Source organism: Podarcis tiliguerta, assembly GCF_965153285.1.
Source record: "Podarcis tiliguerta genome assembly, chromosome: 18".
Taxonomy (NCBI): Eukaryota; Metazoa; Chordata; class Lepidosauria; order Squamata; family Lacertidae; genus Podarcis; species Podarcis tiliguerta.
The window spans coordinates 2786551-2810939 of NC_139551.1; the positions used below are offsets into that span (position 1 = coordinate 2786551).

At 49.2% G+C, this 24389-nt stretch overlaps 1 protein-coding gene across 3 annotated transcripts in view; it reads right to left on the bottom strand.

The window, feature by feature from the left end:
* Positions 1–11749: 11749 nt before the first annotated feature.
* ARID3A (AT-rich interaction domain 3A) overlaps positions 11750–24389 on the bottom strand; it is a 63577-nt gene continuing 50937 nt past the window's right edge. For all 3 annotated transcript variants that reach the window (XM_083421629.1, XM_083421628.1, XM_083421630.1), the window contains exons 5-9: positions 19910–20093; positions 16195–16442; positions 14828–15133; positions 13390–13479; positions 11750–12901 (exon numbers count right to left, since the gene is read on the bottom strand). In XM_083421629.1, coding sequence (XP_083277755.1) covers positions 12741–12901; positions 13390–13479; positions 14828–15133; positions 16195–16442; positions 19910–20093 — 989 coding nt within the window. In that variant the 3' untranslated portion in view covers positions 11750–12740. The remainder of the gene's footprint in view (positions 12902–13389; positions 13480–14827; positions 15134–16194; positions 16443–19909; positions 20094–24389) is intronic.

The window sequence follows — 24389 nt, forward strand, 5'->3', positions numbered from 1 at the left end:
GACGGGGACGACGGCGGCCCGCAAGGGCCAGAAAAGCATCGAGTGGCGAGGCGCGAGAAACACTTCCTCCTCCGTCAACGCTCAGCGCGTTGGTCTAGACCGGCCGCTTCCGGTCTCGGAGGCGGGATTTCCTGTGTGTGTGTGAGGGGAGATTGATGGATTCCTCTCGAAGCGAGGGTTGCCCATAGTCATGCGCAGATGGGCCTCCGCGTCCGGAATTTCCCGGACGGCGCCCGGGGATATCCGGACGGGTAGCAACCCGGTGCCGGAAGTGTAGATTTGGGGCGGATTTCCTTGAAAAAACCTCAGAAACGTCATTCCCTTCAAAATAAGATACTGTATATATATATATATATATATATATATATATATATTTGCTTTCGTAGATTTTCACGGGTACAGGAATGCAGGTTTTGGTGTCCTCGGGTGTCTTCCCGTGTAAAAGTTGGGGTGTCTAGGCGACGTTTCGACGAGGTCTCACTCGTCATCTTCAGGCTGGTGCTTTCGGCTTCTTGTTACTGGAACAGAGCAGGATCTCAGTGTTTGAGTTCCTATAAATACTGTTGAGGAGGTGTGGTGTATAGCCTCCAATGTTCTGGGCAGAGAGGAGGTTCCCAGGCTAGTGTGCCTTTTCTTCTTTTGTTCCTTAATTACTTGAGGGATATCTTGAGTGATTTCTTGAGTGATTTCCTGAATCCCACTTAGGTGGGTCATTAGGTGTGGATTAGTTGCTAAAGCCTTCGTGTCTTGAACTCTTGAACTTTGTGAAGAGTTTTTCTGAGAAGATGGCTGTACTGCACTTGGTTGTGCTCTGGCTTGGCTTCGTGTATAGGGGCGAGCTGTGGTTTTGTGGCCTGTGCCAGCCAGATCTGTGTAGGGATTGCAGGGGGGTGCAGCATCCGGAGGTGCCACCCTGGTTTGGCTACTGGATGGTGTCTGTAATTTTGCAGATTCCAAATTGCTCTTTAACATGGAACATCACCACAAGAGAATAATCATGGAAGCCATCGAGATAGAGAAACACCCTCACAACATGAACAAGCGTGACGACACATCCCGCTTGCCAGACATCTGGAAATTAGCCCTCCCCACAAAATCTGACACCAGATCCAGAGGCACACAGAACGCCATCACCAATCAACCACACCAGACCCAAACCCAGACCCTCTCCACAGATAAATTACAGACACCATCCAGTAGCCAAACCAGGGTGGCACCTCCGGATGCTGCACCCCCCTGCAATCCCTACACAGATCTGGCTGGCACAGGCCACAAAACCACAGCTCGCCCCTATACACGAAGCCAAGCCAGAGCACAACCAAGTGCAGTACAGCCATCTTCTCAGAAAAACTCTTCACAAAGTTCAAGAGTTCAAGACACGAAGGCTTTAGCAACTAATCCACACCTAATGACCCACCTAAGTGGGATTCAGGAAATCACTCAAGAAATCACTCAAGATATCCCTCAAGTAATTAAGGAACAAAAGAAGAAAAGGCACACTAGCCTGGGAACCTCCTCTCTGCCCAGAACATTGGAGGCTATACACCACACCTCCTCAACAGTATTTATAGGAACTCAAACACTGAGATCCTGCTCTGTTCCAGTAACAAGAAGCCGAAAGCACCAGCCTGAAGATGACGAGTGAGACCTCGTCGAAACGTCGCCTAGACACCCCAACTTTTACACGGGAAGACACCCGAGGACACCAAAACCTGCATATATATATATATATATATATATAACAGGTCAACAAATAGGAGAAATAAAAGGACTAAACTAAAAGTAAAATATATAAAATAAAATAGAAATAGAAATAAAAGGACTAAAAATAAAATAAATAAAATAAAAGGACTAAAAATAAAATAAATAAAATAAAAGGACTAAAATTTGTGTCCAAATTTTCAATTATTATTATGGAAATACTGCCTCTCATTGTGTAAATAATGTTCTTTCCTTTTCGTCTTTTGAATTTTTTTTATTTCGTATCTTTATTTTTTCTTTTCCGCTTTTTTGTCCCTTTACAAATTTTCAAGTCCCTACATAATTTCCTTTTTTCTTCATATATAAAGATAGCATATCATGTTTGTATAGATATGTACATTTTTAATCAGCAAAGAATTAAAAGAAAATTCAAAAAAGAAAAAAAGCAAGCACGCAAGTGGAAGTAGATAAATAGGTACCACAGCAGCAGGAAAGTAAATGGCATTTCCTTGCTCTCTGGTTTCCGTCACGGTGTCCCATTGTGCCAGAAGCGGTTTAGTCCTGCTGGCCACGTGACCCGGAAAGCTGTCTGCGGACAAACATCGGCTCCCTCGGCCTGAAAGCGAGATGAGCGCAGCAACCCCAGAGTCGCCTTTGACTGGACTTAATCATCCAGGGATCCTTTACCTTTTCCATAGGGGAACGGGTGACGCTGTGGGTTAAACCACAGAGCCTAGGACTTGCCGATCAGAAGGTTGGCGGTTCGAATCCCTGCAATGACGGGGTGAGCTCCCGTTGCTCGGTCCCTTCTCCTGCCACCCTAGCAGTTCGAAAGCACACCAGTGCAAGTAGATAAATAGGTACTGCTCCGGCGGGAAGGCAAACGGCATTTCCATGCGCTCTGGTTTCTGTCATGCACTAGAAGCGGTTTAGTCCTGCTGGCCACACGACCCGGAAAGCTGTTTGTGGACAAACGCTGGCTCCCTCGGCCTGAAAGCGAGATGAGCACAGCAACCCCATAGTCACCTTTGACTGGACTTAACTGTCCAGGGGTCCTTTATCTTTATCTTTTTACATGCATAATGTAACAGAAACGCTTTGGGCGTTTTTTGTATGTTCTCATGAAGACAGACTTACCCTGCCATCTATCTGTCTATCTATCTATCTACCTACAGTGGTGCCTCGCAAGACGAAATTAATTCGTTCTGCGAGTTTTTCGTCTTGCGAAGCACCAATGTGTATTGACGGTTTCCCATAGGAATGCATTGGCAGTTTAAAAAAAAAAGGCACAAGACGTTTCGCCTTGCGAAACAAGCCCATAGGGAAATCCGTCTTGTGAAGCAACTCAGAAAACGAAAAACTCTTTCGTCTTGCGAGTTTTTCGTCTTCCGAGGCATTCGTCTTGCGGGGCACCACATAAATATCTATGTATCTATCTATCTATCTACCGTATTTTTCGCTCTATAAGACGCACCAGACCACAAGACGCACCTAGTTTTTGGAGGAGGAAAACAAGAAAAAGAATATTCTGAATCTCAGATGCCAGAACAGCAAGAGGGATCTCTGCGCAGCGAAAGCAGCAATCCCTCTTGCTGTTCTGGCTTCTGGGATAGCTGCGCAGCCTGCCTTCGCTCCATAAGACGCACACACATTTCCCCTTACTTTTTAGGAGGGAAAAGGTGAGTCTTATAGAGCAAAAATCTAGTGGCCAGTCTAATGGTTCCAAAACGCTTAAGTTCAAATGCACCACCCTCCCTGTACATGAATGCCCACCGCTGCTAGTTTGCAGCAAAACTGCTCCTGTATATGCAGGCTCCATGGCGCAGTCCCGGCTGACGGCCTTTGGAAGACAAAAAGCCCCACCAGTGGCATTTTATCTAAATAACCATACCGACGCCCCTTAAGCCACTGGCCCGCCTTGGTACATCGCAGGTTGAAAGCAAGATGAGCGCCGCAACCCCATAGTCTCTTTTGACTGGACTTAACCGTCCACGGGTCCTTTACCTTTTCCTTAGGGGAGTGGATGGCGCTGTGGTCTAAACCACCAAGCCTCTTGGGCTTGCCGATCAGAAGGTCGGCGGTTCGAATCCCCGCGATGGACGGGGTGAGCTCCCGTGGCTCGGTCCCTGCTCCTGCCCACCTAGCAGTTTGAAAGCACGTCAAAGTGCAAGTAGATAAATAGGTACCACTCTGGCGGGAAGGTAAACAGTGTTTTCGTGCACTCTGGTTTCCGTCATGTGCCAGAAGCGGCTTAGTCCTGCTTCCCACACGACCCAGGAAGCTGCCTGCGGACAAACGCCGGCTCCCTCGGCCTGAAAGCAAGATGAGTGCTGCAACCTCATAGTTGCCTTTGACTGGACTGAACTGTCCAAGACAGGGGTCAGCAAGCTTTTTCAGCCATGGGCCGGTCCACTGTCCCTCAGACCATGTGGGGGGCTGGACTTTACAGTGGTACCTCTGGTTGCGGACATTATCTGTTCCGGGGTGCCGTTCGCACCCTGAAAAGTCCGTCACCAGAGCGACACTTCTGCGCATGTGCAAAGCGCAATAGAGTGGTTCTAAGTATGCGCGAACCATGCAGAACGCTTTTGCGCATGTGCGAACCATGCAAAACGTTTCTGCGCATGTTGCCGCGTTCTTAACCCGAAAAGACGCAATGTGAAGCGTTTACAAGAGGTATGCCTGTTATTTTGGAGAAAGAAAACGAACGAATTCCTATGCCCCACAAATAACCCAGAGATGCATATTAAATAAAAGGACACATTCTACTCATGTAAAAACACACTGATTCCCGGACCGTCCAGGGGCCGGATTGAGAAGGCGATTGGGCCAGATCCGGCCCCCAGGCCTTCGTTTGCCTACCCCTGGTCTGGGGGTCCTTTACCTTTGCTGTGTGAAAAGTTGAGGAATGATAGAGGCACCCCCCCTTTGGAGCTGCCCCCCTTTGGAGCAGGGCTGGGGGAAGCACCCTGGGAACTATAGTTTGCTCAGGGTGCCGGTGGCGCAGGACGTGGGTGGCGCTGTGGGTTAAACCACAGAGCCTAGCACTTGCCAATCAGAAGGCCGGCGGTTTGAATCCCCGCAATGACGGGGTGAGCTCCCGTTGCTCGGTCCCTGCTCCTGCCAACCTAGCAGTTTGAAACATATCAAAGTGCAAGTAGATAAATAGGTACCGCTCCGGAGGGAAGGTAAAGGGCGTTTCCGTGCGCTGCTCTGGATTGCCAGAAGCGGCTTAGTCCTGCTGGCCACATGACCCGGAAGCTGTACGCCGGCTCCCTCGGCCAATAAAGTGAGATGAGCGCCGCAACCCCAGAGTCGGCCACGACTGGACCTAATGGTCAGGGGTCCCTTTACCTTTACAGGGTGCTGGGCGGTGTTGTGAAGACCCCCTACTCCCTTCCCAGAGCTAAAACTCCCAAAGCAAATTAATAACCAATCCCTCTTCCTGGAGAACTGGGCTCTCCCATCGACTCTCAGCACCCTCAGCCAACTACAATTCCCAGATGCGTTGGGGCTGTTAAAAGTCGTATATACTGCTTTAAATGCATATAAAGGGGTGCTTTGGTTCTCAAACGCCTTGGTACTCAAACAACTTGGAACCCAAACACTGCAAACCCGGAAGTAAGTGTCCCGGTTTGTGAACTGTTTTCCGAATCCGAACGTGCTCCGTTTTGAGTGCCACGCTTCCGTTTTGAGGTCTGTCTGTTTTTGCTATTTATTTTGCATTTTTGTTTTCGCGGCTCTTTTTCATTTTGCTTTTGCGGCTGCGTGGAACCCGGTTCAGCTACTGACGGATTGATTGTGCGACTGCAGTACACTGTTTATTGCTTTCATTTTATGGATCGGTGGTGTCGTCAGACAGTAAAATCCATTTTCAGTTGCTGTTTTAGGGGTTGTGTTTCGAAAAGTCTGGAACGGATTAATCCATTTTGCAATACTTTCCATGGGAAAGCGCACCTTGGTTTTGGAACGCTTTGGTTTTGGAACGGACCCCTGGAACGGATTAAGTTTGAGAACCAAGGTGAACAGGATCAGGGAACTTCATAGGCTTCCAAAAACCCAGACACACAAAACACACAAACACACAGATGACAAGACCACCTTCAGACAAATCTCCTTTCCTCCTCTTTTTCCTTTTTTAATATTTCTCCAACTTTACAAGGTTACAATCGTTTTAAATATTTCTGAAGTTTAAATACAATCTGTAATAATAATGTTATAAAATGTAAACTTTTTCAGTGTTTTTTTTTATTATTTTATTTCTCTCTTAAGTCACAAAGGTTAATAATACCTGAATGTTTTGCGAAAACGTGATATTCTTTCTTAAGGAAAAAAAAAACCAACAACAACACACGAAAAACAAACAAACGAAAAAAACGAAACGAAAAATAAAAAGCGCAAAACGCAGAGGCTGCCTTAACCCCCCCTCCCCCAAAAAATACCCCCGCCGTGACGAAAGGCAGCCCCCTGCGGTTTTCAGAGGTAGAATGTGGTTTATTTTTCGATTTTTATTTTCTTTCCTGAGTCAAAAATCTACCTACGTGGTACAGATTGCATATCTTTGCTGCTCGTTCAAATCTGATTATTTCCTTTGAAGGAGAAAAAAAAAACAAACACAACCCCAGAGTCGGGGAGAAAAAACACACCCTGAAATTACATCTTATTTAAAACTTGATATGCAGAGAGAGAGAGAGAGAGAAAGGAAGAAGGGGTTTGCACCCCCCCCCAGAAAAAAAAATCAGACCCACCCCGCAAAAAAACACAGTGTTTGTACAAATGTAACACAAATCCTATTACTACCAGCTAAAGTCTTCCCCTTTTCGCTTTTCACAAGCGAACTAGACGTAAAATGGAATTGCGAGTTGGGGGTCCGCTCAGAAAATCCTTGCTTTTGTGGGAAAGGTGTAACTGAAAAACAACAAAACCCCGAAATCCTGCAGCTATTTTTAAAGTTTTTTGGGGGGTCCGCAAACCCAACCTCTGCAATCTCGCTCCCACGAATCTTGCCTCGAACGCAGTCTCTTTTTGTGAAAATTTGCGCAGAAATCGAGAACCCGGAAAACGTTGATGGCAGGGTGCGATCGAGCGGCGAAACATTCCCCCAAAAAATAAAATTTAAAAAAGGGTTTCCCCAAGCGTCGCCCCGTTCTTGGGAGCGCGGAAAGCCCTGGGTCGGAATTCGCACCCGGCACACCCCCAGCCGCCATCACCGCAAGCAAATTTTATTTTATTTTGGTTTGTTACCTGTACACCCAACCCAAACCCGTATCCCACCCGCCACCCCGACCCTCGCAGCCCCTCCAGAATACAATCAAGATCCAGACAGCATTTTCAACATTCCCCCTGAGTCGCCATCGAACCCTTAAAAAGCAAAATTTCTGGCCTGAGAATGAAGGAATTACGCCACGTTCCTTGAGAGAGACACACACTTAAAAAAAAAAAAACAACCCACAAGCATACACACTTTTATATATATTTATATAAATTTGGATATAGAATTTCTGACTCGCCCACCCACGCTAAAAACTCCCCTCTCTTTTTCTCTCTCTCTTTTTTAAAAAATATGTCTAGGGTGGGGGGAAATTCACACAAACACACACACAACACACACACACACGCCTGGCAACAACAACTCCTTCCAACAAGGAAAATGGGTTGCACGTCAGAGAGCAAGGGTCTCTTCTTTAGGGAAAGGCGGCTGGAGGTTCTGGGTTCGAGTCCCGACTCCGGCCGTTTCGCTGACACAAGGACAGAGTGAGTGTGCGAGGCAGTCATTTGGGCAGGGTATAAATAACAAAATTACTATTCTCAGACTGGCCCTGTGCACACCACACAGCGGCCAAAGCCTGGCATTTAAAATTCAGGTGATTGTCTCGGTTTACAGGCCTTTACCTCCAAACCCAGACCGCAAAAACGCCTAACCGCAAAGTTCCGCGTTTCACCTCGAACCCAAAACCCTCTTTTTATTTTTGGACAAGCGTCGGTTCACCCAACCGACCTCAAATCGTAGTTAAAAGCAACGTACGCAACATCCCTTCAAAACACCTCCCCTAAAAATAAAAGAATATTGGGAACTGTAGTTCACCCCCTAACGGTGCTATAGTTCCAAAGACCCTCAAACTATAATTCCCAGGATTTTGGGGTGTTTTTTTTTTTAAAGGGATGGTGCATATTCTGCCTTAAGAACAGAGGTATTTCCTATACTTTCCAAGTTTGAAGACAGACAGCTGTGGTTTAACCGGGTTCCATCGAAGCAGCCAGATTTGCGTATCGGGTTCGTAAACCGATTTTTGACCCATCTCTGTGTCTCCAGGCGGAAAAGGGAGGGTTTCACACCCAGGATTCGGCGCGGCAGCTCGAGGACCCGAAAGGAAAGGCAGGCAGGCTTGCCCAATGGGTAGATTTTTTAAAAAGAAATTATTTTCAGGGGTGGGGAAGGCAGGAAAGTCTGCGAGGGGAAGACCCACAAGAGAGATTGGTATGAGGTGGGTCAACGCACCTGAAAACGGAGTTTAAAAAACAAAAATACTAGGCAGATGTTGAAGGAACAGTTTGCCCCCTCTCCCTAGATCCATACCTGCCCCACGGCCGACGGACGCCCTGGGTCCGTGCGAGAGGCCATTTCACCCGCAACTCAAAGCAGACACTTTTGTGATCCGCGGTACCCGTATGGTTTGATTAGTAAGCTTTCCAAAAAATAAAAAAAGGGGGGGGCTGTTTGCGATACGAGAGGATTGGTGGCAGCCGTGGGATCTCGCAAGCAATATTTCTATATATTTCCGGGCTGGGTAGCTTGGGGGCTGGATTCTGAGATTCTTAAGGCAGCCGCAAAATGCAACATTGCTTTGGTGATGGGGGGTGTCGCTTCCTTGCCTCTCCCCACTGATATCAGCCGCCAATTGGGGCCCATTCGCTTCAATGGGTCTACTCGGAGGAGGAGGCAAGAAGGATCCGACACGCCCAGACTGCCCCAAGTCCGGGGTTCACTTGCAAAGTCCTTAAATTCACTATAGGGCGACTCAATCAGAAATAGTGCCCTTCTTTCTCTTCCCTAGAGAAATAGTGAAAATGGGGGCCAGTTCAGAGGGGGGGGGTGGATGTTAACTGCTACCGCGCTGGAAGTGGGTACCCAATGTATTCAGGGTGCAAGAAATAGCCGGAACCGCACTGCCGGCTCCAAAGGCTTTTGAGGTGCGCCGAAAAACTGCCCAAAGCAGTTCCGCAAAGGAGTATAAAATCTGATTTACGGGACACCTGCATCTCTGTTTGCTGAGCTGTCGTTTTGAAAAAAGAGGAGCGGGAAGCAAAGAGCTATTCCCGACGGGATCTGAGAGAGCTTTATTATTATTATTATTTAAAAATAATATTTTAAATAATAAAATAATATTTTAAAATAATAAAAATAAAAGGACGCCGAATTTAAAGGCTATCAATGCCCCTCAGGCTGGAAGTCCCATTCCAGAAATCGGCAAGCCCAATTTTTTAAAAAGCAACATCGATAATTAAATGTAAAAAAACGCTCGCAGCGCTACAATTCCCAGTGCCTTGGGCAAACTACGGTTCCCGCGAGGTTGGGGAGGGGAATGTCGTGTGCTTTTAATTTAATAACGCAGCCTAAAAAAAACCCCACAAAAACCACCTTAAGATATTCTCGGTTGTGCTCTCCAAAACTTTGGCCACGTTCCGAAAGCGGGAACGATGTGGGCAGAAAATGGATTTTTGTTTTTCTGGGTGGCAGCACTCTTTGGGGTCCGTGGAGAAGAGAGATCCCTTTGTCCGTTCCTCTGCCAGCATCTAAATATAAGGTAGGGGAGACTTCTTTGACCACAGGCCTCAAAATAGGCTCCAGAAGAGTCAAATCACGTTTAAGCACTGCAGTGCCCCTGGAAACCGTCGTGGTTTTCCCCAAAGAGAGTTGTAGTCTTGTTACGGGCGCCAGGAGCCATCAGGAGACCCGGGAAATTCCCCTCTATAACATCTTAAGAATGGCACAGCAACCAACCCCTCTTCCCCCGGTGAGCCCCGGGAACTGTAGCTCTGGCCACGGGGGAACAGGGCGCTCGCCTCACAACGCTCAGCACCCGGCACAAAACTACAGCTCCCAGGAACCACAACGGTTTCAAGGGGAACCGGGCGCTCAGGGGATGAGGACGCTCAGTGTCTACAGGGTTCGCCGCCAATCTAGAGCCGTCCGGGTGCGTTGCGCTACAACTCCCAGAGCGCACGGCACCCAAAGTCCAGAGGGCGCCAAGTCGATACCCAATGGAAGATATATTATTAGTGGGTTTGGGGGAAATAGGAGCGATGAGATGCACCCTGTAAAAATTCCTAGAGCCTTGAACAGAACATTTAAAAACGTTCCCAAGCAAAAGTCTGGGTTCTACAGCCTTATTATTAACGGAGGGAGAGAGAGAGAGAGAGAGAGAGAGAGAGGGAGGGAGGGAGAGTTGTCGCTATTGGATCCCAGAAAGCGACAAATTCTAAAAATCATTTTTAAAAATATATAGAGAGAGAGGGAGGGATAAGCCTTTTGTTCGTTCCAAAAAGCAACCGTCTGCTTAACGGTGCCGGCAGAAACAAAACAGGACTGGGTCAAAACGGGGTCTCCTTTAGGGAGACAATAATCTGTTTTGTTGAGGGGGGGGTCCCAGTGGCGTCTTCTCCCAGCCCCCAACCCCAGTTAAGAAATTAAAACCAGCACATGAGGGGACAAGGAGGTGATAGAGAGATGGTTTGAGAGCCCATGTTGGTAGTAGTTTGAGCGTTTTGCTTCGCTTCGTTAAAGGAAAGCTGAATTTCTAGAAATATTTCTGGGGAGGGGGTCCGGCAAAGAGAAGACACTGGTGGGGGGGAGGAGATATTCTGATTCAAGAATCCTCTCCAATCTGCCCACCCCCGGGGGAACTGGAAAGGAGGAGAAAGGGATACGCTGAGGTAGATATGCCAACACAACAAATTGTCGTCGTTAAGTCGAGGGGGCTCTCTGGCGGCTAGCCGCAAATATTTGAACCCCCTCTTCGAAATGGTGGGCTTCCCCCCCCCCCCGCCGCCTGGTTCTACAAGAAGTGAGATTCCTGCCAAAGTCAAGGACGCGGCCCCTATATTCAAAGGAAACCACAAATGAGTTTGGAGGGAGTAAGGGAAAAGAAAACCACAACCCCAAATTTTATCCTCTCCGCCAGTTGCGCCCCCAAAACATCGCCAAAACCCCCAGCTCGCCACGCTACTCCTCAGCAACGCACCGTTGCGGGAAATCTGAAAGAACTGCAACCTGGCGCCCTCTGCAAACTACGTTTCCCGGGTTATTTGCAGGGAAGCCCTGTGCTTCGAATGCTCACGGAAGATGTGATGTCTGGAAGCAAAGTTAAAAAACCGGTTTCGTCCTGGCAAAAGCCAGTCCGATGTCTGAGGTCCCCAAGCACCCTCTGCAAAGTATGGTTCGCGGGATTATTTGCAGGGAAGCCCTGTGCTTCGAATGCTCACGGAAGATGCGATGTTAAAAAGAAGGTTTTTTTTTTTTTACTGGCAAGAGCCAGTTGTGGAAATGGTGACGTCTGAGGTCCCCAGTTTTCCTGGGCGTTGGGGAGACATCAAGCCCCACAGACTTTGCAGAGGTTAATGCTGTGGTTTTTAAATTATTTGGGAGCTGGAGGCGAGTAAAAACAGCCCAGTGGGTTTTTTGGTGTCGTTGTTTTGCCATCGCAAAGGATAAATGTTTGAGGGTAAGGGGAGCGAGACGCTAAGACGCAGGCAATCCTCCGATTTCCACGCAAAGAAATCTCCGTACAAAAATATCACCCCGTGAAATCCCAAAGCAATTGCTTGCGCGCTCCCCCCCGACCCACCCCAATATGTAGAAAAAAACCCACCTGAGCTCGTTCGTCAAAGACAATTGTCCCCAAGACCCCCTCCCCGCAAAAAAAAAAAGCCCCTGCCAGTGTTACACGAAAAGATTTGGGGAGCGAAAGTGCAGCCGTATCGTCACCGGAAAACACACCTGAAGCAACGCGCGTTAAGAGGATAACCGCCAAAATAAAAACCTACAGAATTTGCTCTATAGATCTGCTTTCGCTTTTTCTTTTTTGGTTGTCTGTATTCCGAAAACAAAAGAAGTTTCTATTTACACACACTCCCCCCCCGAATTTTCCTTATATATGTTTCGAGAGCGGTTGTTGTTTTTTTGTAAAAAAGAAAACAAAAACGCAATAGCTAAAAGCTTTCCCACTGCCCCCCTTCCCCCCCCTTTTGTAAATGCTGTTTGGGATGGGGTTTAAAAAAAGGATTTCGTTCTGAGACCACCTGCACCCTGAGACCGCCTGACGAGAGCTGTCTCCCCGCCACCGCCCCGGACAAAATAAAAATAAAACACAGTGCAAAAGTGTGAGTTCGCATGAGGTAAGGAGTTCTGTGACTACAATGCATTACGTCAAAATAAAATAAAATAAAAAGAGCTAAAACCACAGTGTTTTCCATCTGGCTCAGAAATCATCGGCGCTCAATGCGCCCCCCCCGCCCCCAGCCCTCCAAAATCCAGGATGAAAGCTTTCTTTGTTTTCGTTTTTTGGTTCTTCTATTGATATCTTTAATGCTGGGCACTGGGGGAAATATTTGGTGGAAGAGGGGAGAGAAAGAGGAGGGAGAGATTAGGAACCAGCGGCTCCCCCACCTATTTCCCCCCCCCCAAAAAAAAGTTTGGTTATTTTGGTGTCAAGCTGAGATGGGTTGGGATACCTCCCACCGTTCCTGGTTGGGGTACAACCAAAACATCTCCCTGCAGCAATGGCAAAGAGGTTCCTTTATTTTGGGGGGGGGATTTGGGGGACAGGCGCCTTCCAGACCCCCCCTTGCCCCTCGGAAACAAACAAGGCGTGTGTGTGGGTCCATCTCTCCCCTCTCTCCGGAAAACACCCCCCAGGAAACCCCCGTCCGGACAGGCGGATAAGGGTCCAAACCGGGGATCTTTTCTCGCCGACCGTGCGTCGCCGAGACGGGGGCTATCGGCTTTGGCAGGACGAAGAGGAGAAGCGGGGAGGGTGTCCTTAAGGCGACGAGGAATTGGTTGAGGTAGACGTCGGCGCGGCGGGGAAAGCAGTCTGGGGGGCGCTGGCGGCTTGCCCGCCCTGCGAGCCACTGCGACCGCTGTTGGAGTTTCCTTTGCTGTGGGAGGACGAGGGCCCTGGAGTCTGGGCGAACAGCACACCTGGAGGAGGACGGAAGAAGACACTTGGTGGGCCGCCGGAACCCTGGACCCGTTCCTTCTCCCCAGCCTAAACACCCGACCGGTCCCTTAATCCCGGTTGCATCAGACGTTTCTGAGCACAATTCAAAGTGTTGGGGCTGACCTTGAAAGCCCTAAACGGCCCAGTATACCCGAAGGAGCGTCTCCACCCCCATCGTTCTGCCTGGACACTGAGGTCCAGCTCCGAGGGCCTTCTGGCAGTTCCCTCCATGCGAGAAGTGAGGTTACAGGGAACCAGGCGGAGGGCCTTCTCGGTGGTGGCGCCCGCCCTGTGCAACGCCCTCCCTTCAGATGTCAAGGAAATAAACAACTCTCTGACTTTTAGAAGACATCTTAAGGCAGCCCTGTTTCAGGAAGCTTTTAATGTGTAATAGATTATTGTATTTTAATACTCTGTTGGAAGCCGCCCAGAGTGGAAACCTTTCTGAGGTTCCTTCAACCGGGTTTACCTGTATAAACGATGCCGTTGAGCTCAACTGACATGTTGATGCTGTTCGTCCCGTTGGTGGCCAAATTCATGGCGGAGTCTTGGCGGTTTTCTGGAAGGCAAAAAAGGAGGGGGGTAAGACAGAGGCAGGCAGACAGCCGTTTCCCTTCCGGGGGCGGGGCCAGGGGCAGGCAAAAGTGGGCGGGGGAAGAAATGCAAATTTCCACACCTGTACAGGTGCCTAAGGGACGTGGGTGGCGCTGTGGGTTAAACCACAGAGCCTAGGACTTGCCGATCAGAAGGTCGGCAGTTCAAATCCCCGCGATGACGGGGTGAGCTCCCGTTGCTCAGTCCCTGCTCCTGCAGACCTAGCAGTTCGAAAGCACGTCAAAGTGCAAGTAGATAAATAGGTACCACTCCGGCGGGAAGGGAAATGGCGTTTCCATGCACTGGCCTGGTTCGCCAGAAGCGGCTTAGTCCTGCTGGCCACATGACCCGGAAGCTGTACGCCGGCTCCCTCGGCCAGTAAAGCGAGGTGAGCGCCGCAACCCCAGAGTCGGCCACGACTGGACCTAATGGTCAGGGGTCCCTTTACCTTTATCTTTACAGGTGCCTAATGTCCACACACAGATCATTATATAATAATAATATATTGTTTATACCCCGCCCATCTGGCTCGGCTTCCCCAGCCACTGTGGGCGGCTTCCAAAAAAAATTACAATACTGTAATACATCAAACATTAAAAGCTTCCCTAAGCAGGGCTGCCTTCAGATGTCTTCTAAAAGTCTGGTAATTGTTGTTCTCTTTGACATCTGGTGGGAGGGCGCCACCACCGAGAAGGCCCTCTGCCTGGTTCCCTGTAACCTCACTTCTTGCAGGGAGGGAACTGCCAGAAGGCCCTCAGTGCTGGACCTCAGTGTCCGGGCAGAACGATGGAGGTGGAGACGCTCCTTCAGGTATACTGGGCCGTTTAGGGCTTTCAAGGTCAGCACCAACCCTTTGAGTTGTGCTCGGAAACGTACTGGGAGGCAATGTAGGTCTTTCAAGACCGGTGTTATGTGGTCTTGGCGGCCGCTCCCAGTCACCAGTCTAGCTGCCGCATTCTGGATTAGTTGCAGTTTCCGGGTCACCTTCAAAGGTAGCCCCACAGAGAGCGCATTGCAGTATTCCAAGTGGGAGATAACCAGAGCATGCACCACTCTGGCCAGACAGTCTGCGGGCAGGGAGGGTCTCGTCCTGCAGACCAGATGGAGCTGCCCTGGACACAGAATTAACCTGCGCCTCCATGGACAGCTGTGAGTCCAGAACGATGGGGGTGGAGACGCTCCTTCAGGGATACTGGGCCGTTTGGGGCTTTCAAGGTCAGCACCAACCCTTTGAGTTGTGCTTGGAAACGTCCTGGGAGCCAACTGAGGTCTTTCAAGACCTCCATCTGGGCAAGGCAAGAGATCAAGGATACCTGGAGAGCGGGTCCCTTGGCTGTTAATGCGGATACTCATGGGGAGCTGGGCTGTCATGGCCAGGAGATTCTGCTGCAGTGCCCTCTGCATCAACCGCTGCTGCTCGTCCGTCACCAGAGCAATCTTCTTCTCCGGTGGCTCCCCGGACTCCAGTTTCTCCCGCAGGTGCTCCAGCGCGGCAGCTTGAGCCACCGCCGCCGCCTGGGCTGCCGCCGCTTGGACGGCTTGGGCCGCGATGGCCGGGTGGCCCGCCAGCGAGACGGGCAGGCGGCCGGGCACGCCGATGGGGATGGCCGTCTCCTCCTCTGTTGCAAGAATGACAACAAAAAGGAAAGCTCCTTTAGCGCAAAGAAGTGCAGACAGGTGAGATGGAGAGCGATGCAGGGAGACAGATAGATAAACTTTATTCGCCTTAGCCAACGGCCATAGCAACATAAAACCAGCAATACAGTGGTACCTCAGGTTAAGTACTTAATCCGTTCCAGAGGTCTGTTCTTAACCTGAAACTGTTCTTAACCTGAAGCACCGCTTTAGCTAATGGGGCCTCCTGCGGCTGCCGCGCCGGCAGAGCACGATTTCTGTTCTCATCCTGAAGCAGAGTTCTTAACCTGAAGCACTATTTCTGGGTGAGCGGAGTCTGTAACCTGAAGCGTATGTAACCCGAGGTACCACTGTACATACAAATAAAAAGACAGCAGAAAGGGCAATCAAATGACCAAGACTATCGTTCAGATACAGTGGTACCTTGCAAGATGAATGCCTCGCAAGACGAAAGAGTTTTTTGTTTTTTGAGTTGCTTTGCAAGACGAATTTCCCTATGGGCTTGCTTCGCAAGAGGAAAACGTCTTGCGCCTTTTTCTTAAAACCGTCAATGCATTCCTATGGGAAACCGTCAATGCATTTCCTATGGGAAACTGTGCTTCGCAAGACGAAAAATTCACAAGACGAAAAAACTCGCAGAATGAATTAATTTCGTCTTGCGAGGCACCACTGTCGTATCACTCAGACGGGCTGAGCTCCCGTTGCTCGGTCCCTGCTCCTGCCAACCTAGCTGTTCGAAAGCACGTCAAAGTGCAAGTAGATCAATAGGTACCACTCTGGCGGGAAGGTCAACGGCGTTTCCGTGCGCTGCTGCGGTTCGCCAGAAGCAGCTCAGTCCTGCTGGCCACACGACCAGGAAGCTGTACGCCGGCTCCCTCGGCCAGTAAAGCGAGATGAGCGCCGCAACCCCAGAGTCGGCCATGACTGGACCTAATGGTCAGGGGTCCCTTTACCTTTTTAAGCCAACCCGGGAGACCTTTTAGGTTGAACAGAGGGGCACAAAACGTGTGCGGAACCAAACGCGCAAGGCAATCGTCTGCCGTACCTTTTTTGATTTTCGGGACGGAGGCCAAGGAGCTGCCATTAGTGGTCGACGGCAACCCCAGCGTTGGCACTTGGAGCTTGGGCGAGGACAGCATCCCATGGGTGCCGCTGGGCGAGTACGTGAAGATGGAGCCGCTGAAGCCTTGCCGGCGACCCTCACGGCGGTTGCTGTCAATGGCGGCTTGCAACTCATTGGGGTTGCTCAGACCTCTCTTCTCACACTCGTAGGGGTACAAATACTTCATGTACCTTTGCAGGGAAAAAGACACACACACAAATCAATCATTTGCGCTTTGTTCGATTCAACGCACGCTGCCAAGATGGACAGAGTTGGCACCCTATTCCAATGGAATGGGACGTCCCTATTTTCAGGGGAGAAACGTTGGAGGGGATGGAATAGGACGTCCCTACTTTCAGGGGAGAAACGTTGGAGGGGATGGAATAGGACGTCCCTATTTTCAGGGGAGAACCGTTGGAGGGAATGGAATAGGACGTCCCTATTTTCAGGGGAGAAACGTTGGAGGGATGGAATAGGACGTCCCTCTTTTCAGGGGAGAAACGTTGAAGGGGATGGAATAAGACGTCCCTATTTTCAGGGGAGAAACGTTGGAGGGGATGGAATAGGACGTCCCTATTTTCACGGGAGAAACATTGGAGGGGATGGAATAGGACGCCCCTATTTTCAGGGGAGAAACATTGGAGGGGATGGAATAGGACGTCCCTATTTTCAGGGGAGAAACGTTGGAGGGGATGGAATAGGACGTCCCTATTTTCAGGGGAGAAACGTTGGAGGGGATGGAATAGGATGCCCCTCTTTTCAGGGGAGAAACGTTGGAGGGGATGGAATAGGACGTCCCTCTTTTCAGGGGAGAAACGTTGGAGGGGATGGAATAGGACGTCCCTATTTTCAGGGGAGAAACGTTGGAGGGGATGGAGTTATGCAACCCCCAAAATCAAGGAGATAGGGAAGTTTTTTAAATGTTTGATGGTTTATTGTGTTTTTCTAGGTGTTCTGCACACACACACACACACACACACACACGGTGCTTTTTCGAATCTTCTGGCAGCATTTAAGGACAGGCAAGACGCTGCTTCTTTTTTTAAGAGAACGGAAGTCGGGTTTACAGCTACGAAGGAGTTAACAGCTCTCCTCCCACTCAACTCCCCCCCCCCGCTCCACCCCTCCCTCCCCACCCACAAATCCCCACCCACAAATCCTTTTTCCGCCACCTGGTCCTCTGAATTCCAGACTAATTAACTTTAGCCTTGATTAGGGTGGATGTAATAGGTGGGGGAAGAGAATGGGAAAGAAGGAAGAAGAAGAGAGAAAGAGAAAGAGAGAGAGAGAGAGAGAGAGAGAGAGGAGAAAGGATGGGGTCAGAATGAGCCCATTCCCCCGCTTTCAAAAATTCAAGGGTGCGTCTCCATATAGAATTATACGTAAATTTATTCCCAATGCACCCTTGATTCACTGGAAACTACCATAGTTTTTGCTCTATAAGACGCACCAGACCACAAAAAGCACCTAGTTTTTGAGGGAGGAAAACAGGGGAAAAAATATTCAGAATCTCAGAAGCCAGAAGAGCAAGAGGGATTGCTGCGCAGCGAAAGCAGCAATCCCTCTTGCTGTTCTGGCTTCTGGGATAGCTGCGCAGCCTGCATTCGCTCCATAAGACGCACACACATTTCCCCTTATTTTTTAGGAGGGGAAATTCGAGTCTTATAGAGCAAAAAATACAGCAAGCCTTCCTAAAGAATTACGAACCCCCCAAAAAGAAAATAGGATGAAAACCGCCTCCCACCCCACGGCCAAACGTGGAGTCGGAATCTCCTTCCTTCTGACGTGAAGCCACGGGTTCGAGTCCTGCCCTCTGGAGTGGGAGAAAAGAATCTCTCTCTGTCTTCCGCAGCACAGTCCTTGAGATTTATTTATTTCTGAAGACGGCCCTCCCATCTCCGTTTTCTCCGGCCCCAAAACAGCACCGCGGCTTTCCGTTTCGGCAGCCGCAACCCTGGTTTAAAGGAGCCGTTTGGCGCCAGGTTTATAGATAATGTCTCTATCTTATAGAGATATACAGCGGTACCTTGGTTCTCAAACAACTTGGAACCCAAACACTGCAAACCCGGAAGGAAGCGTTCCGGTTTGCGAACTTTTTTCGGAAGCCGAACGTGCTCCGTTTTGAGTGCCACGCTTCCGTTTTGTGTGTTACGCTGAGGTCTGTCTGTTTTTGCTATTTAGTGTTTTTGTTTTTGTGGCTCATTTTGGTTTTGGTTTTGTGACTGTGTGGAACCCAGTCCAGCTACTGATTGTCTGACCGCAGTACATTGTTTATTGCTTTCATTTTATGGATCATCGGTCTCGTCAGATAGTAAAATCCATGTTCAGTTGCTGTTTTTAAAAGTCTGGAACGGATTAATCCGTTTTGCATTCCTTTCTATGGGAAAGTGTGCCTTGGTTTTGGAACGCTTTGGTTTCAGAACGGACTTCCGGAACGGATTAAATTTGAGAACCAAGGTACTACTGTACCGGTTTGATACACTGTCAAAAGAACCAGTCTTCTACAGCAGTACCTTAAGAACGGAAGTCCCTTCTTAAACCAAAATTGTTCTTAAACCAAGGCGCACTTCCCCTGAGGCCTCCCACCGCCAGTGCCGTTCCACTGTTTGGCTTCCGTTTTCAGACCGAGGTAAAGTTCTCAAACCGGGACACTATTTCCGGTTTTGCAGAGTTCGTAAACCGAATCGTTCTTAAACCGGACTGTTCTTAAGCCGAGGTACCACTGTAGTGGTTTGATATACAGTGGTACCTCGGGTTAAGAACTTAATTCGTTCCGGAGGTCCGTTCTTAACCTGAAACTGTTCTTAACCTGAAGCACCACTTTAGCTAATGGGGCCTCCTGCTGCCGCCGGAGAACGATTTCTATTCTCATCCTGAAGCAAAGTTCTTAACCCGAGATACTATTTCTGCGTTAGCGGAGTCTGTAACCTGAAGCGTGTGTAACCTGAAGCGTATGTAACCCAAGGTACCACTGTATTGTCAAAAGAACTGGTCTTCTATTTTAACTGATTGTCTGATTTTATGTTAACGTGTTATACATTTGAGGTTAGCCGCTCTGAGCCCGGCTTCGGCTGGGGAGGGCGGGATATCAATAAAAATTATTATTATTATTATTATTATTATTATTATTATTATTATTATTATTATTCTATATATGCCCCGGGCAGCTCAAATAATAATTGCAGACCAACCAAAAACAGCTTTAATTCTTAAAACAGGTCTCTGAGTACCACTCACTCTGCAGCTTTGCAACAGAGAAAACTACATAGGATTTGAGATTACAGTGGTGCCTCGCAAGACGAATGCCTCGCAAGACGAAAAACTCGCAAGACGAAAGAGTTTTTCGTTTTTTGAGTTGCTTCACAAGACGAATTTCCCTATGGGCTTGCTTCGCAAGACAAAAACGTCTTGCGCCTTTTTCTTAAAACCGTCAATGCATTTCCTATGGGAAACCGTGCTTCGCAAGACGAAAAATTCACAAGACGAAAAAACTCGCAGAACGAATTAATTTCGTCTTGCGAGGCACCACTGTATGACCATTTCACACGGGGCGAAAACCCACCACTATGAACCGGCAGCTGCGCCCCTTTCTTAAAGCGGCAGCTCCGGCCCCTGGGAACATCCCGGGGGCCGTTCTGGGTTGCGGGGCAAGACTTACTGAGTGCGCAAGGTGAAGGCAGCGCTGGTGATGGACGTGGGCAAGTTCAGGCCTTTTGTGATCTCCCGCCAGAGCTTCTTGTTGATCACCTCCACCAAGCCGCCCTTCTCGGTCACAAGGACATAGAGCATGTACAGATCGAGGACCTGCTTGGCCATGATGGGGATGCGGTTGACCGGCGTCCCTGCAGATAAAAAGAGAAAGCAGCAAAATTAGCAGATGGGCAGGGGCCGAATTGCAGCCTCGCTCGCCGGCTGAAGCTGACCGTGGCAGCGACGAAAGTTTCCGATAACTTTCCGATATCTCTCCAAAAGACTGCGGCAACCGAATTCGGCACGGAATCACAGAATCGGAAGGGACTTCCAGGGCTCATCCTAGCCAGCTAAAAATATCCATTGATAATAATAATAATAATTTATTATTTATACTCCGCCCACCTGGCTGAGTTTCCCCAGCCACTCTGGGTGGCTCCCAATCGAGTGTTAAAAACAACACAGCGTTAAATATTAAAAACTTCCCTGAACAGGGCTGCCTTCAGATGTCTTTTAAAGATAGGATAGCTGCCTATTTCTTTGACATCTGAAGGGAGGGCATTCCACAGGGCGGGCGCCACCACCGAGAAGACCCTCTGCCTGGTTCCCTGTAACCCCGCTTCTCGCAATGAGGGAACCACCAGAAGGCCCTTGGGAGATGGACCCAGGTGTCCGGGCTGGACGATGGGGGTGGAGACGCTCCTTCAGGGATACTGGGCTATTTAGGGCTTTCAAGGTCAGCACCAACACTTTGAATTGTGCCCGGAAACGTACTGGGAGCCAATGCAGATCTCTCAGGACCGGTGTTATGTGGTCTCGGCAGCCGCCCCCCGTCACCAGTCTAGCTGCCGCATTCTGTATTAGTTGCAGTTTCCGGGTCACCTTCAAAGGCAGCCCCACAGAGAGCGCATGGCAGTAGTCCAAGCGGGAGATAAACAGAGCATGCACCACTCTGGTGAGACAGTCTGCGGGCAGGGAGGGTCTCATCCTGCATACCAGATGGAGCTGCCCTGGACACAGAATTGACCTGCGCCTCCATGGACAGGTGTGAGTCCAAAATGACTCCCAGGCTGCGCACCTGGAAGCTTGTTGTGAAATGATTCCATCAACGCCTTTAAAAGTTCCTTTCATTTTTATTTTCATTACAACTGCTGCTGCTATGACAGACCAGACCAGCAAGTTCGGGTTACGAGGCGGGATTCGAACCGGCAGCTCCCTCGACTCGCCCCTCAAGTTTCTGAGCCGCGGGGCACAGTCTCCGCCGGCAGAACCAGGCATGCAATCAGAAGGGCAGGTTCCCTTCCTGATATAGACAATTATAAGGATTAGGAAGGCATTGCAAAGATTAAGGTAGACCGCCACTCGCTGCATTTTGGGGTAGATGTATTTTCCTGTGCTTGTCCATGGGCAAATGACCCCGGAAATAGCCTCTCCACCCCCATTGTCCAGCCCGGACACCGGGGTCCACCTCCGAGGCTCTTCTGGCGGTTCCCTCCCTGCGATAAGCCAAGTTCCAGGGAACCAGGCAGAGGGCCTTCTCGGTGGTGGCACCCGCCCTGTGGAACGCCCTCCCATCAGATGTCAAAGCGATAAACAACTACCTGACATTCAGAAGACATCTGAAGGCAGCCCTGTTCAGGGAAGTTTTTAATATGTGACATTTTAGTGTATTTTTCATCTTTGTTGGAAGCCGCCCAGAGTGGCTGGGGAAACCCAGCCAGATGGGTGGGGTACAAATAATAAATTATTATTATTATTATTATTATTATTATTATTATTATTACTATTGCGTAGATCTGGGTTATTTCGAAAGTTGCGTGAAGTTTTTCATTCAGCGTTCAGTGCTTGACAGAACCGACCGCATTATTTCACTGCTTTCTGCTATTATTATCATAATCAGAGGGTTGTTTTTTTAGGGGGGGGGAGATTTGATCCCTGGTCTCTGCCATGACCAGCGCTCTAACCATTACACCGCGCTGCCTCTCTTCATCGGATATGCTCTATTTGCACGCCTGCCTGTTCTGAAACAAACACCCTGGCAGGTTTCAGAAAGCAAACAGGACTCTGTTGCTGCTTCCGCAACACCTTTGACCAAAGACAAGCCACAGAGCCTCCAATTTGCATCAGACTGTTTTTCTGGCGCATTCAAATCGCGCCCTTTCCGCATCTGCTCGGGGCCGAAATGAGAGAGAGGGAGAAAAACAGAAAGAGAGAAAGAAAGAAAGAAAGAAAGAGAGAGAGAGAGAGAGAGAGAGGGAGAGATGGGAGAGATTATCAGGAGGTTTGGGCTGGGTGTCCATCAGTATGCGGATGATACCCAGCTCTACCTCTCTTTTAAATCGGAACCAGTGAAGGTCCTGTGTGAGTGTCTGGAGGCAGCTGGAGGATGGATGGCGGCTAACGGATTGAGGTTGAATCCTGACAAGACAGAAAGACTGCTTTTGGGGGACAGGAGGCGGGCAGGTGTGGAGGACTCCCTGGTCCTGAATGGGGTAACTGTGCCCCTGAAGGACCAGGTGCGCAGCCTGGGAGTCATTCTGGACTCACAGCTGTCCATGGAGGCGCAGGTCAAATCCGTGTCCAGGGCAGCTCCATCTGGGACACAGGATGAGACCCTCCCTGTCTGCCAACTGTCTCACCAGAGTGGTGCATGCTCTGGTTATCTCCTGCTTGGACTACTGCCATGCGCTCTCCGTGGGGCTGCCTTTGAAGGTGATCCGGAAACTACAACTAATCCAGAATGCGGCAGCCAGATTGGAGACTGGGAGCGGCCGCTGAGACCACATAACACCGGTCTTGAAAGACCTACATTGGCTCCCAGGACGTTTCTGAGCACAATTCAAAGTGTTGGTGCTGACCTTGAAAGCCCTAAACGGCCCAGTATATCTGAAGGAGCGTCTCCATTCCCATCGTTCTGCCCGGACACTGAGGTCCAGCACCGAGGGCCTTCTGGTGGTTCCTTCACTGCAAGAAACCAAATTACAGGGAACCAGGCAGAGGGGCTTCTCAGTGGTGGTGCCCGCCCTGTGGAACGCCCTCCCGTCAGATGTCATAGCGATAAACAACTACCTGACATTCAGAAGACATCTTAAGGCAGCCCTGTTCAGGGAAGTTTTTAATATGTGACATTTTAGTGTATGTTTCATCTTTTTTGGAAGCCGCCCAGAGTGGCTGGGGAAACCCAGCCAGATGGGCGGGGTACAAATAATAAATTATTATTATTATTATTATTATTATTATTATTATTATTATTATTATAGAAAGAGAGAGATATATAAAGAAAAACAGAAAGAGAGAAAGAGAGAGAAAGAAAAAGAAAGAGAGAAAGAAAAAGAGAGAGAGAGAGAGAGAGAGAGAGGAGAGGTGGGAGACAAAGAAAGAAAGAAAGAAAGAAAGAAAGAAAGAAAGAAAGACGCTTTTAACTCTCTGCAGGTCCAACGTTTTGCATTCGCCTCAAAACATTTATATCCTGCGACGATTCAAGCCGCGAATCTCATCAGGCGATTTCGGGGAACAGTATCTCTCCATCTCTCCTCTCTCTCTCTCTCTCTCTCTCCTACCTCACAGGGTTGTTGTCAGAACAAAACAGGGTGGAGGAGGCAGAGGATCATGGCCACCAGCCCCGACCTCCTTGGAAGGAAAAGGGCAGAGCATGCTTAACAAGAATAATAATAGCTATGATGATGATGATGATGATGCCGTCATGAGGTCTAGAACCTTGAACAAGCAGCGAAAACCCGAGGTTCTTGGGGAAACTGAATCCTGGCCCATGAACAAAAAAAAAGACAATTTTGGCACACAAATGGGTATGGACACGCCTAGTTAGCGGACAAAAGGAGCGGCTTTCAAAAGGGGGGCAAAACAAACCCCGCTTCCCCCTCTAATTGATTTATTGCTTCCTTAAAGCTGAAAGGAACAATCGGGAGGAGAAAACAAGAGCCAACGGCAGCCGCCCATCAACCAGAAGATTTTTGTGTGATGGTGTTGTCCTCCGACAATTTTATTGCAGGAAGGAACGGGCCATTTTCCAGGATTAAACCGTGTCCGGCCAGAGGATGGGCCGGCCGGCCTATGGCTTGGATCCCAGGAGAGAGAGACTTTAAGGGAGGATGCTGGGGGGGGGGTCTTGGGGGGTGGGAAGGAGGAGAGGTCTTTTTGCAGCCTTAACTATCCTACCTGTAAAATGGGCAGTTTATTTACAGCCTGTGAAATGGGGGCAGTGAGAGATTTTGCTTTCTTGGGCTCCATGGTCACTGCAGGTGGTGACAGCAGCCACGAAATTAAAAGACGCTTGCTTCTTGGGAGAAAAGCAATGGCAAACCAAAACAGCGTCTTAAAAAGCAGAGACATCACCTTGCCAACAAAGGTCCATATAGTTAAAGCTCTGGTTTTCCCAGTAGTGATGTATGGAAGTTAGAGCTGGACCACAAAGAAGGCTGATCACCAAA